General features: G+C 38.1%; 1 protein-coding gene across 2 annotated transcripts; it reads right to left on the minus strand.

Annotated features, from left to right (window-relative positions):
- Positions 1 to 499: 499 nt before the first annotated feature.
- Positions 500 to 12,038, minus strand: sstr5 (somatostatin receptor 5). Of its 2 annotated transcripts, none has more exons than XM_067381349.1 (3): positions 11,660 to 12,038; positions 7,362 to 8,514; positions 500 to 1,978 (listed from the first exon to the last, which is right to left on the minus strand). In XM_067381349.1, the coding sequence occupies exons 2-3, from the start codon at positions 8,451 to 8,453 to the stop codon at positions 1,898 to 1,900; spliced, it is 1,173 nt and encodes a 390-aa protein (XP_067237450.1). In that variant the 5' UTR covers positions 8,454 to 8,514; positions 11,660 to 12,038; the 3' UTR covers positions 500 to 1,897. The 2 variants fall into 2 exon arrangements, with proteins under 2 accessions (XP_067237450.1, XP_067237451.1); XM_067381350.1 differs by having other exon boundaries at positions 11,946 to 12,034.
- Positions 12,039 to 13,499: the final 1,461 nt, after the last annotated feature.

A 13,499-nucleotide genomic window follows, 5' to 3' on the forward strand; every position in this document is an offset into this window, starting at 1 on the left:
AAGACACGAAAACGATCGGTTTGTGCGAGAAACCGTAAAAGAATTTTATATAATTTTTTACCTCTCAAACACCACTATGTCCAACTGCGTTCAGCATCCGGTTAGTGAGGTCAAAAAACGCGTTCTGATGACGGAAGTGATGTCTCGCGCTTTGCTTCAATGACTGCAAGAGATCACTGCCGTTGTCAGAGCGCGTTCATACCTCACTAACCGGATGTGGAGGACAGCTGGACATAGTGGTGTTTTAGAGGAAAAAAAGTATATAAATACTGTTCGGTTTCTCGCACAAACCGATCGTTTTGTGTCTTAGGACATCAATGTGCCGTCACGAGCTGCAGGGTTTAATTTGGATTTGTCTGTGCATGTTTTTTTGACTCTTATAGATGGAGTTCCCATTGACACGCATTATTTGACCGACAGACAGCAACAGTTGGAGTTAAAAATCATCATTTGTGTTCTACTGAAGAAACAAAGTCACCTAAATCTTGAATGTCCTGGGGTTAAGCAGATAAACATCAAATTTTCATTTTTGGGTGAACTTTCGCTTTAATCCAATGTTACTTGCCATTTCTTTGTAAGTATTTGTGAAATTTACTAGCAATTTCTGAGTGGAAATTGTTTCTACACAAATTTTGTCTTATCCATATAACATTTTGTCTGTATGCTTCTCGGTTTGAGTATTCTTGCTTCTGCGTGCCCCTCTGTTTTTCGTTGTACCAGCCCAGGGGATATAGTTGAAAATTGTCTAAACTGACCCATTTACAGAAGTGTCTATTAATGTGTACAGTCTCTGTAAATCTAAAGCCAATAAAGTATGGAAAAGTCTGCTAGCCTTTTGGCCCTGGAAGCAAAAATGGAATTGGATGATGTTGAGGTGAGTAATAAAATAAAATCTGTCTGCAATTAAAAAACAGACTAAAACAAGTCATGATATGTTAATGTTTAAACCAATGTTTTTTAATCCTCCTTTTTTTTTTTTTTGAAGGTAAGCAGCTGTTTATATACCTGGAGAACTGTGATTGCATTGTGATTAACAAGATTATACAAGTAAGCCCCTCCTACCTCTATTTAAAGCAATTAACTTTACAGTATTGTTTACAATATACAGCATAATAATCAAATAATATGCATGTCTTTTACTAGAATTACACAAAGTAAGAGATAGTATACGATGCCCATGTTTCGGTCTGAAACGGATTGTAAGTCAGGTTTATTAGCAGTGATACAAACAATTTCAACACAAAGGTAGCATAATACAGGTATACCTTTTCCACCACAATTAAAGAAAACATCTCGATTTCTTCCTGTGCAGCTTCCTACTGCTCTGAGAATGTTTTGGGCATTGATTCTGCTCCAACTAGGGAATTTCTTCATCCATCATAAATAGGTTTGTGTTTATAAATAGGGTATTTGGCATTTCCATCAACTCCTATATAAGCTTATTCTCTTTGTGTATCACTCTGCTTTGAGGAAAATTCCACCAAGAGAGCTTTTTTGAAAGTGAATATTTTCAGAACCGCCACCAAATTATCAATGATCCATCAAAATGTAACAGCAGAAGGCACTTCCCCTCTTAACTGTCCAAACTAGTCCAAAGGTCATGGATGAACAGTTTCCCAGTTTCATTCAGTCATGCTGAACAAAATGATGAGCCATTTCCCATTATAATACATATTTACAGTCACATAATAACATCACAGATATCTTCTCATAGAAGAAATATATTTATATGGAAATGTATCGTTTTTGTGCTCCAGAGAGTGTTTGTTCTAGGCATAGACAACTTTATATATGCAGTTTTGTTTGTATGCAGGAATGACTTCACTTAGACAACATATTTGAACAGAACAAAAAGCATATACAAGTAAAATCCATCCAACTTTCCTGCCACAGAATTTTATATGGACTGGCTGATCACTTGTGGTCCAGGACGGTGGATTTCTGTTTTGGCACAGGGCTCGGCCTCCAAACCAATGGACTGAAAAGGAAAAGGTAGGTGTAGAATTTCAAAAAGCAAAAACAATGTATAGAACAAAGCGTTCTGCCTCGTAGCAGCTATTCTAAGAATTGCATTCTTCGAGTGCAATTCAGATGTAATCTGAGGATTTGTTTTCCTTAAGATGTACTTTTAAGGGCATTTACGTACAGAACAACCAGGTGAATTATTCATGCCTTCAGCAGTTGTAGAGCCCAAAGTGCAATAGTGACCATTTAACAGAAATGTTGTTTATTCAAGCCCCAACAAACACCAACATTTAAAATTCTAAATGGATTCTAATGAGAATGTTTTGAATGTTGGTGCTGCATGTACCTGGTTGTTTTGTGTTTATGGTTCTGAATCACTTCTTTGAGGATAGTGTTACATAATCGGATGACTAAGGTGTGATGGGTCAGACCTGTGTGATTCAAGAAGATTTAGTGATGTTCTACTTGTAATGTTCTCTGCTGTTTGCTCTGATAAGCCTGACATTTATTACTGTAATCAATGAGCATCCTTCCCTCTTTATTTCTCAGTGCTATCAAAGATGAGCGATAAAATGAAAGCTTTTGAAAAAACTGAATGATTCCAACGATTGTTTGCTGGTTTTTCATTGAACGTTACAAATTCTTAAACAGCGGCTGTAAATAATCCACAAGAAAATGTAATTGTTGCATTACACTTTTCTCTACAGACAGCTTTATATGTAATCAATTTGATGTCGCTGAAAGTGTTTTCACACTTTATAGCTTTATTTCAATTAACAAAAATGATTTTTATAGTTTTAGTTTAATTAACAATAGCAACATTGATAGCCGCAAGACCACGTTAAACGCTGACGAAAACACCAGGTATAAACAAGGCCTACCCAGACAGCAAGGTGACATTGACACAATGTTGAGTTTTGATCCAAACCTTTAGTTACGTTCATAGTGTGTTGGTTCAGCATTGAAATTTTGATGAAAGCCAACAAGACAGTGACATTGAACTAACAGTGATTTGTAGTTGATGACCATGAGAACACTAGTAGCTCTTTCCCAATCAGTGGGGTAATTTCAACCTCTTTACCTGATTTGGGGCTTGGTTTAGGCATGGGCCTTCATGATTTTTCGGTGCATTCCGAACGGGATATATCGCCCTCTGAAGGGCACTTCGGAGTGAAAACAATCATGGCCGCCATATTGAAGGGTCGTTCCAAAGCAAAGTGCTCAAAACTGGCCAAAATTATATTGTATTTCAACAAAAATACATTACAGTTCCCTTTATCAGTCCATTCAAATGTTTCAAATACATAGACTCAATATTTTTAACGTAAAAGGGTGGCAGTAGCTTATAATGTTACTATAGTAAATTAATGTGTATTAATAATTAAGAGTACACCAGGGGGAAAAAAAAGAAGGCGCCTCCTTGATTGTCTAGGTAAGATGACACAGAAGTGTGTTCCAAAAAAGTTGTTTTTTTACCCCTACACCCTTCATTCCTTCAAAGCTCTCAATCCAGAGGGTAAACCCTTTGAAGGGATTAGGACATAGGGATGAGACCTTCTAAATGGAATGCAGGATTTAACAAGTCTGTTGAAAAATACCCATTGTAGTTTGTAAATGTCCACTGATTGTTAAACGGCCATTTTGGTTTTGCATGTGCACTTCTCAGTAGTCTAACTGATGCTTCCTTATTAGAGAGATAATATTATTTTAGCTTATTATTTCTCTGTTCCTTTGTTTTGCACACTATTTGCATTTGATGTTTTATTGTTACTGACTGTAATTAGATACATTAATTAAAAAACTTTATTAAAGTGTTTATATAAAGCATACATTTTTCTTGCTTAAGTAATATTTATTAGGAATTTCCTGATTAAAGTTGTAACAACATATAGCAGATTTCTTGAAGTGCAAGAGACATGAGCAAGAATGTCACACTCAAAGCCCACATATCACATCCATTACTCAATGCTTGCAGAGCACACCTTGGCTTCTTTCCATTGATGAAGGAACAATTAAAAAAAATGAGAAGCACTCTCCCGATAATGGTGACATTGATTATACATTGAGTTTTAGTCGACAGCACAGTCATGTGACCTGGATTTGATGCTATCCTGTGCCTTAACTCCTGCTTCCTGATTACTGCATAATCAGGTAATCATTCATATTCCTGAGAAATCTGAGAAATGTAACTGATCTCCTTTCAGTTTAGCCTGTTCCCTCTGAAATGCAATCACAAAAAAACATCTTGCGTTTATGAGAAAGTGACTGACATGGCTATTTTGTGATATATAAAGAGATTTAGGTCTACATAATCATTGAAAAAAACTCTTTTATTCTTAAAGTTAAACTTGTCATTTGAATGCTATGTAGTTTTATGGAAAATTAACCGAGATATAGGGATGAATTCAGGTTGATTGGGACACTTTGTCCATGTCATCTCTATGGCAAAAAATGTCCCAATCACACTGAATTCACCCTAGTTTATTGAAATTTATTCCTTTTCATGAAGAGTTTATCTCATATACACCTGCCTGGAAGTTTTCATTGATTTAATGACCTTGATTAGCTGCTTCAGGTGTGTTTAATAGAGTGGTGCAGGTAGGACGTCACTTTGTAGGCCAACCGGCAGTTAGCATCACACTGGTTCCCTCAACAAAAACCCAATATGATTCTTCCATCGGCTTTTGGTTCATCGCAAAAACCAAGCTCTGTGATCAACAAAAGTTTATGATAATTACAGGTTTTGTCCATCAAGATCATTTTCACAGATGAACACAATTTTTATGAATTTTGAAGCCTAAACGCAGTCAGCAGAAGTAAAAAGCTAAAGGTAGACTATAAGCGAACTACACCATGATCCCTCGACTTCAATGTCACCATCTCTAAGCTACCGACAGCTCTTTAATTTTTTATCTAAGAACACTTTTAAAAACATTTTAAGAACAACTATAAGCACAATGAGGCTGTAAAAGCGGACTGAGCTTGCCTATTTGGCGTAATGACATTTAATGTCCGCAACAGTCTCTGTAGTCCCATTTAGCCACTTGTTAGCAACTGCCTTTTTCAAGACACGTAACAGCTTAAAAAATTCATGAGTGAGGTAATACTGATGTATTTTATGTCGTAGAATAAAACTTGAAAGTGTCTTGAGCATGTGTTTACCACAGACCTTATTTCATCAATTTAACCAAAATCCCATTAAAAAAAAAACAAACAAAAAAACATTGACTTTGGGATGATGGAACCGGAAGTGCTAAAATGTGCTAAAATTTGGCCTACAATGTGATGTCATACCTGCACCACTCTATTAGGGCTGGGATTAAACTCGGCTGGACACCCCTACCATAGTGCTTTCATTTGATATTGAAGCATTAATAGATTTTAGAAAAATAGATTAAATTAAAGCTGCAAGCAGCGATGAAAGGGCCCTCGCACCCAGGGCCACCACCACCCAGTGGCCTTAGGGAAACATTGAATAGTGGGTGACATGCATGTAAGCCAGTGAAAACAGGAGAAATACGCCAAAATCCTTTTGATGTGCCACACTTCCTGCTGCCAACAGGTGGCGCTTTGACTATTACTGAATATTGACATGTAGATGTCTTTAGGCCAGGACTACATATTTAAATGTGTTTCTGGGAGTGAATTGCAATGTAAAGCATGCCATTTCCTGTTGTCAGCAGGTGGCGCTATGACTAACTGAATATTGTCATATAGATGTACTTAGGCCAGGACTCTTATCACACATGTGAAGTTTGGGGCAGGTTGGACATTGTATGACTGAGTTACAACAGCTTCCTCTTTCATGGCGAAACATCAGACTTTGTCAAGCCGCCACGGACACGCCGTCCAACGAAAACTCAAGATCTTTGATATTTAACATTGCGAAGGCCTTAAGATTAGACTGATTATATATGATGTTGATCTGGTTAAATCTCTATTAAGTGGAATTAATGACAGTGTAAAACATGTAATTTCCTGCTACCCACAGGTGGCGCTATGACTGTAACTAAATATCGCATTGTAAATGTCTTCAGGGCAGGACTCTAATAAAACTTGTGAAGTTTGGGGCAGATCGAACATTGTATGCCCAAGTTACAATAACTTCCTGTTTCATGGCGAAACATCGAACTAACCACACCTAATTCCCAAACCCATTTCAGACGTAAATTTTCACCACTTCTGACACGTGTGCAAAGTTTCATGAGTTTTTGAGCATGTTTAGGCCCTCAAAAATTATTCATTTCAGAGAAAAATAATTGACTGAACAATTACATTAGGGTCCTCATTAAAGCTGGGTATTGACACAATTTTCGCAATGCGATTCGATTACCATTCATATGCTTCTGATTAGATTCGATTACGATTTCAATTAGATTCGATATTGATTATTTTGGATTTAGTAGGCCTATTTCAGTTACAGTACAAATTTTCTACAGGAAAAAAATCTCAACTAATGCTGTAAACTATACATGGGAGTCAGTTGGTACTACTATAATACCATTAAAGGTTAAATTAACTTAGATATATACAAACACTTAAATTACACTCAATGAAGATTTTAATAAAGTTTAGAATTAAATAATCATATTTCCACTCCAATTCGGTTTTTTGAAATATAAACATTTAAATCGCGGCTGTCATAACTGATTTATTCAAACGTGCATTAAATATTGAAGAACGTTAAAAGTTGTAATGAATATGTAACGGTGCATAGCTATATTTATCAAAATGTTGCTCTCTAGAGTTCACTTTTCTAGCTGACTAATGAGTTTATGGTCACTGAATATGTTTTTCTGAGGTAAATGTGACGTTACGTGACATTGATTACAAGCTGTTTTAGTGGCGTTTTTCCAAGGTTGAAACACTGATTGAGCGATTACATGAGGCATGATGATACGGATTTTGGTAAGTTGTACTGTATCTTTTAACATACCTTCTGTTTAGTCAAGCAATTTTTTAAAGTAAATTATATTGTTCACCATATTAACTTTCTTGAATGTGACTATGTGTGACAACTGAATTGACTTGTTCTTAAGTATCATCATGCTTTCTTTTTCAGATTTCAGAGAACCCAAAGGAAAAGTAGTCTGATGTAAGACAGAGTTTTAAAATCTGAACTCTTTGACCTCCTGTAGTTATAATGTATAACGTATATAACAATATATGACGTTGATTCAATGGGATTATCATTGATTTTTTGTTTAAATCCCAACATTAATTGTGGTTGACAAAGTGATATTGAACCAACATTAATTCAATTCTATAACGTTAATTCAATGCGATTATCGCTGACGCATTAATATTGACTCAACATTGTTTCAATGATTGCTTGCTATCTGGGTAGGTATTTTAGAAACATAATAATGAAAATATATTGAATGAAAGGAGCTTACTTGATAGCTCTGGACAGGGTCGTTGTAGTCAAAGCTCCTTGGAGGGAAGATGGGCTCATTATGATGGGTCCTGCTGAGGCGTGCGCGACTAGGTTGAGCGTCGCTGATCCCGTTGACCCTGTGGATGCACAGCACTTTCTGGAAGCTCCGCTTGAAGTTGTCCGACAGAAAACCGTAGAGCAGCGGATTGGCGCAGCTGTTGACGTAGGTCAGGATGACGGTGAGAAAATACACGCCGGTGATGATGCCGTTCTCCGGGAGTGTGCTGATCACATTGATGATGTTGAGCATAAAAAACGGCAGCCAGCACAGGACAAACACCACCACGATGATCACCACCATTCTCGTTACTTTTTTCTCAGACGCGCGCCGTTTGGAGAGTCCAGCCCGTGCCCCGGCGGACTTTACCTTGATCACGATGAGCAGATAACACAAGCAGATGACCAGCAGTGGACAGAAGAAACCTAGAATGGCGGTGTAGAGGATGAAGGCAGTCGACCACACATCACGTGGTTCAGGCCAGCTCAGGTTGCAGGTGTTGAGCTCCGGCTGAACGTCACAGTAAATGATGACTGGCAGTGTCAGCAGACAGGCCAGTGCCCATACCATGCTATTTATCACCTTGGCAACACTGGGTCGCCTCCACCTTGCACTGCGGATAGGATGTACCACAGCCATATAGCGATCAATACTCATTACTGTCAGGCAGAATGTGCTAGTAAACTGACTGATGGAGTCTGCCCACATCAGAATACGACAGAGGAAGTTTCCAAATGGCCAGTAGGTGAGAACGTTGTGGGTTGTGAGAAATGGAAGTCCCAGAATGTACAACTCGTCAGCCACTGCCAGGTTCAAGATGTACATATTAGTGACCGTCTTCATTTTTGTGTAGCGCAGAACCACGAAAATGGCCAGAGAGTTTCCCGTCAAACCTACGACAAACACCACGAGGTAGATTACGGCCAGGACCTTTGCGCTGTCTTCCTCGCCCAGCAAGCTATCATTCAGGTGAAGGGAAATATTGGTTATTTCATTGGACTGGTTTGCGTAGTTGAAGATTGACGTGTTGCACATGGGCCCATTGGTTGCCATATTTAGATGCAGGCAAGCAGGCAGGCGCCGATTTGGCAAGGAACGTCTGATTTCTGAGTCACTGAAGGGTTAAAAACAAAATGAGAATGCAAAAATAGGGTTATCTCAGTTGCACAACATTTAACATGAGAAATTAAACTTCAATGTTTGTCTCTCAGCATTCTGGTTGAGCGCATCATGGTTTTTCTAAGGCCCTGTTTACACTAGTGCGTTTTCGTTTTAAAACGCATAAGTTTTGCTATGGTTACGTCTGTCGTTTACACTACGCCAGACTTTCGAAAACGCTGCAGACCCCATTTTAGTTTGAAAACGCCAGGGTTGTGTTTCAGTATAAACGAACCAAAACGAAGACTTTTGAAAATGATGGTGTGGCTGCCCACGTTCGTTCTGCATATCCTCGATGACCATGTAAACAATAACATGGAGACTGAACTGCAATCTTTGCTGGCTTTGTTGTCATTTTTAGCAGCCATTGTGTAGTTAAACTCTGCATTTTTGTAATACTGCAGCTTCCTACTTGCACAAGAGGCAACTGTTTACACTTGTACGCACATGCCCAGTGTGCATGGACAGTCGTGTGACATGCGTTTTCGGTCATGTAATATAAGGTACATGCAACAATATGCTTAAAATGGAAAAGTTTTTCCTTTGAGTTTTCCGCATACAGACTACATTGGCAAAATGATCCCCATTCACACGAATCCATGAAAACGACTAAAAATGTGTATTCTGCTAGCAGGCCATTATATGGCGATGAAATACCATAGACCGAACATAATACGCATGTGCATGATGTCATCGTTTTCACATAACATCATGTTTCTGTTGTTTACACGGAGACCACATTTAAAGAAACACTCCACTTTTTTTAAAAAATAGGCTCATTTTCCAACTCCCCTAGAGTTAAACAGTTGAGTTTTACCGTTTTCGAACCAATTCAGCCGATCTCCGGGTCTGGCGGTACCACTTTTAGCATAGCTTAGCATAGTTCATTGAATCTGATTAGACCGTTAGCATCTCGCTCAAAAATGACCAAAGAGTTTCTATATTTTTCCTATTTAAAACTTGACTCTTCTGTAGTTACATCATGTACTAAGACCGACGGAAAATTAAAAGTTGCAATTTTCTAGGCCGATATGGCTAGGAACTATACTCTCATTCCAGCAAGTGATAAAATAGGAAAAATATCGAAACTCTTTGGTAGTTTTTGAGCGAGATGCTAACGGTCTAATCAGATTCAATGAACTATGCTAAGCTATGCTAAAAGTGTTACCGCCAGACCCGGAGATCGGCTGAATGGGTTCGAAAACGGTAAAACTCAACTGTTTATCTCTAGGGGAGTTGGAAAATGAGCCTATTTTCAAAAAAACACTTTTTTAAAAGTTTGCATTTTCAGGCACCAAAAACGCTGTTGTCATGTAAATGAACAAAAAGCATAAAAAGTTTTCAGTTTTTAGTTGAAACTTGAAAATGGTGTCGTGTAAACAGTCCCATAGATGGAGATTGTTTCTGAAACGCTGTGGAAACGCCAGTGTAGATGAGGATTGTTTTCATTTTTTTAAAACGCCAATTTACAAAGACACACTAGTGTAAACGGGGCCTAAATCTCTAGAGTAGCCTATAAACAGCCTATAAAAACCTATAAAGGTTCTTCTATTTTGGTTATAATTGGAATCTTCATTTTTAAATTTGTAGCCTACCACTGGAAATACAAAACTGCCGTATTAGAAAAAAATGTTGAAACCCTTTTGTTCCCCACACAAACACCATACGTATGCTTCAGCATGTAGTTGGTGTAGCAAGAACTTTGGACAAGTACCCTTTATTCCCATTACTAAAAAAAAAAAAAAAAAAGTCAACTGTTCTTTTTTTCCATTAATTTGTGTAATAGGAAGTCCCTAAAGGGACATGGTGATGGAAAAATATTTCACTGCTTCAGCATTCTCTCTGAAGTGTTTTCATTCCCCCAAGAAACTTTGCCTTCACTTGCAGTTGTTTCAAAAACATGCCTATTCCTACTGAATTGCCATACATGTAGCCGTTGTTTAAACTGTTAAGCAAAACTCTGAGTGTAGCTATTGTATGACCTTGACTTTAAGTGGCACTCGTGCTAGATATGAGGCGTGTAAAGTGAGCAGCGACACAATGTGTTGCACAAATAAAGCACTGCCTCAGAAATGCGCTGGACCGTAAATCGAAACAAAGGGTAACGATGTCACTGTTATGAGTACAAACAGTCCAGTGGACACTAGTTCAGAACCGTCTGCATTTCCACCGCACCGGTGAATATTTAACTCGCCTTCTATGCCACACGCTCTCATTAAGCAAGTGCATGACCGTGACAAAAGGTCGTGTTGATGTGCCACACATCCATTTATTTTCCATTCCCTGTATGACAGAGCAGTGCTATACAGACGGTTTATTTGATCAGGAGCCCTTGTTCTGTCTTGCTTAGCTTATGAATCCTCTCGGTGAGCAAAATCTTATATATACGCCTACTGCTTCTAAAGTTTCAAATACAAAATACAAAAATTAAAGGGTGCGAGTTTTCACATTGACATTGAATCGCGTTAGCTGAACTAGTAACCATAGCAACAATGCGCGGCTCGAGCGCGTGCTGTCAGGAGCCTATTCGGGCGTAACGACAAAAACAAAGTATTGTCACTTTATAGTTTTGCATATGCCAAATGCATTCTTTATCACGTTAAAAAAAAAAAAAAAACTAATTGTACTTTTTTCCCCCAAATGACAACTTGCTCGAGACATTGATCCACAAAAATAACCCAGAGAAATTCCTATAGAAAGTCTGTAAGGAATTATATAAATATAAATATAAGCCTATAAAATAATATCTTTATATAGCTTATGGAAATCTATCTATAGAGAAAGTCACTCAATTTCTCAATTCTATACAATTCACAAATAACTCATGGGCAAACTATCTAAATATTTGTAATATTTTACACTAACAAAATGTAGATTTGACTACCAGTTATATGCAATAAGATGCTTTGCAAAACCGCGTACGTGTTTCTGATGCAATAGCTAAAGTTTTCAGGGAAAAAGACTTGGCATTTGAAAGATTGCAAGTAAAGTTGATATATGGCATTTGGTGGAAATGATCGTGTTAAGTAATAATCAGCAACAGAATTAAGCTGGTAAAATGTTTTCTCCACTGTTTAGTTATATAGTGTATTCAACCTTACCTCAAACGCAACGCATCGTCCTCTGGGTTTCAGGAGCGCTTCCACTAATTAATCAGACTCTTCCCAGTTTTTAGTGATCAATAAGGATTTAATGACTGAATGTCTCTTTGTCTAAGATCCAACATCAAGATCCAGCACATCACCGTCATCCCCGATTCCAGTTTTAATTTGTTCACAAGGCGTTATATTGCGGCGCACACATAATTTTTCTTTGAAAACCACAACTTTGAATGGCTAAACATTCACATACGGCAAATCATTTAAGCAGCTATTTGTTCCCAAGTACCTAATAAATGTAAAACTATGCTTGTCGTGTTTTCCTCACTATGAAGGTTGAATTATTCAGCTCGGTTCAGGTGGAGAGGTGCTGCTCTCTCCGTGCGCGCGCGGTGTATGGGTTTGGCTGGTCATCCGCGCGTAACAGGACCAGAGCAGAGGACTTCATACGTCACAGGCACATACGACTTTCTGTTTTTCTGACCTACACAATATCCTTCTTGTCGTGCATTGATCTGCCCGCTTCACGAGGTCCTAATGGTGGATTTATTGATGAGATTGTAGTATATTAATGCGTCAGTATCATTCCCAGCTGAAGCAGGTGACAGATCATAAAACTGTCTTGCACAAAAACGTAGCAGTGTAAAATTTTATTGTCTTTTTATGGTTCCTACGCCTTTGAAAACACACTACTGTACATGTATACTGTGTGCCTTTATAGGCTTGCAGTGTTGTATTCATAAAAAAATGCACACTCTCCTAAATTGCATCTGAAATGAGTTACTCTGGACAATATGCACTCAAAATGAAAACTTAAGTCATTATTTTGGTTTCTCACACCTTTTTGGGTGCATCAAATATCAAACTGTGTACTTAAGAGACTTTAATATTTGTTTAATTTATTAAGTTCCTCAAAGTCTTTCTTTTATGATGGAGTCTTTAGAGTTCTTGCAGGGTTCAGGGTTTTGTAAGTTCTTCAATGATTTGTTCTTTTTGAAAGGGTGAATGTCTCAGTAAATCTTTACTGCCAGGGTGAATGGCCCCGGTATACAAAACCAGTGAAAAACTCCATTGTCTGAGAACTTCAGGGGAATATTTTACTGGTGTAATGAAATGACAAGGGTGTGTATGTCTGCATTCCAGTTTCACAATATAGACCTGCATCTATATGAAGTTTACTAAACAGTAAAAAAAAGAAATGCTTTGTTTTTTGTTGGTGTACGAAGCTCTGATCTCAGTTAAGTTCATAAAGAAGGCAACTAAAGTTTTTCAATTGCATTTTTTTTTTTTTTTTTTACCTGATGCAGAACCTGCATCTCCATTAATAGCCCAAGACCATATTAAAGGGGACCTATAATGCTTTCACAAGATGTAATATAAGTCTCTGGTGTCCCCAGAATGTGTCTGTGAAGCTCAAAATACCCCACAGATCATTTATTATAGCTTGTCAAATTTGCCCTATTTGGGTGTGAGCAAAAACACGCTGTTTTTGTGTGTGTCCCTTTAAATGCAAATGAGTTTCTGCTCCCAGCCCCCTTTCCAAAGCATCTACCAATGCATTTTTTTCCAGCAGCTAGCAGACTTTTCCAATTGTTTTCAATGGGAGTGCCTAATTTTTTAAACCCCAGGAGCATAAAAGGCACTGAGTGTGTTTTTCACTCTCAAGTGCTGTACGCTCAGCGTTTTTTAGCGGTCGCCCCGAGTTGAAGACTGTTCAACTTTGAGTAAAACGCTGCGCTCATCACTGTCACTTTTAAGCCAGCTGTCCAATCAGAGTGGAGGAGGGGCGGGAAAAATACAACATCGACCAACTGTTATTCTTGCTGTACAACAACATCAACAA

Source organism: Chanodichthys erythropterus, chromosome 3 (genome assembly GCF_024489055.1).
Source record: "Chanodichthys erythropterus isolate Z2021 chromosome 3, ASM2448905v1, whole genome shotgun sequence".
In the NCBI taxonomy this organism is placed as follows: Eukaryota; Metazoa; Chordata; class Actinopteri; order Cypriniformes; family Xenocyprididae; genus Chanodichthys; species Chanodichthys erythropterus.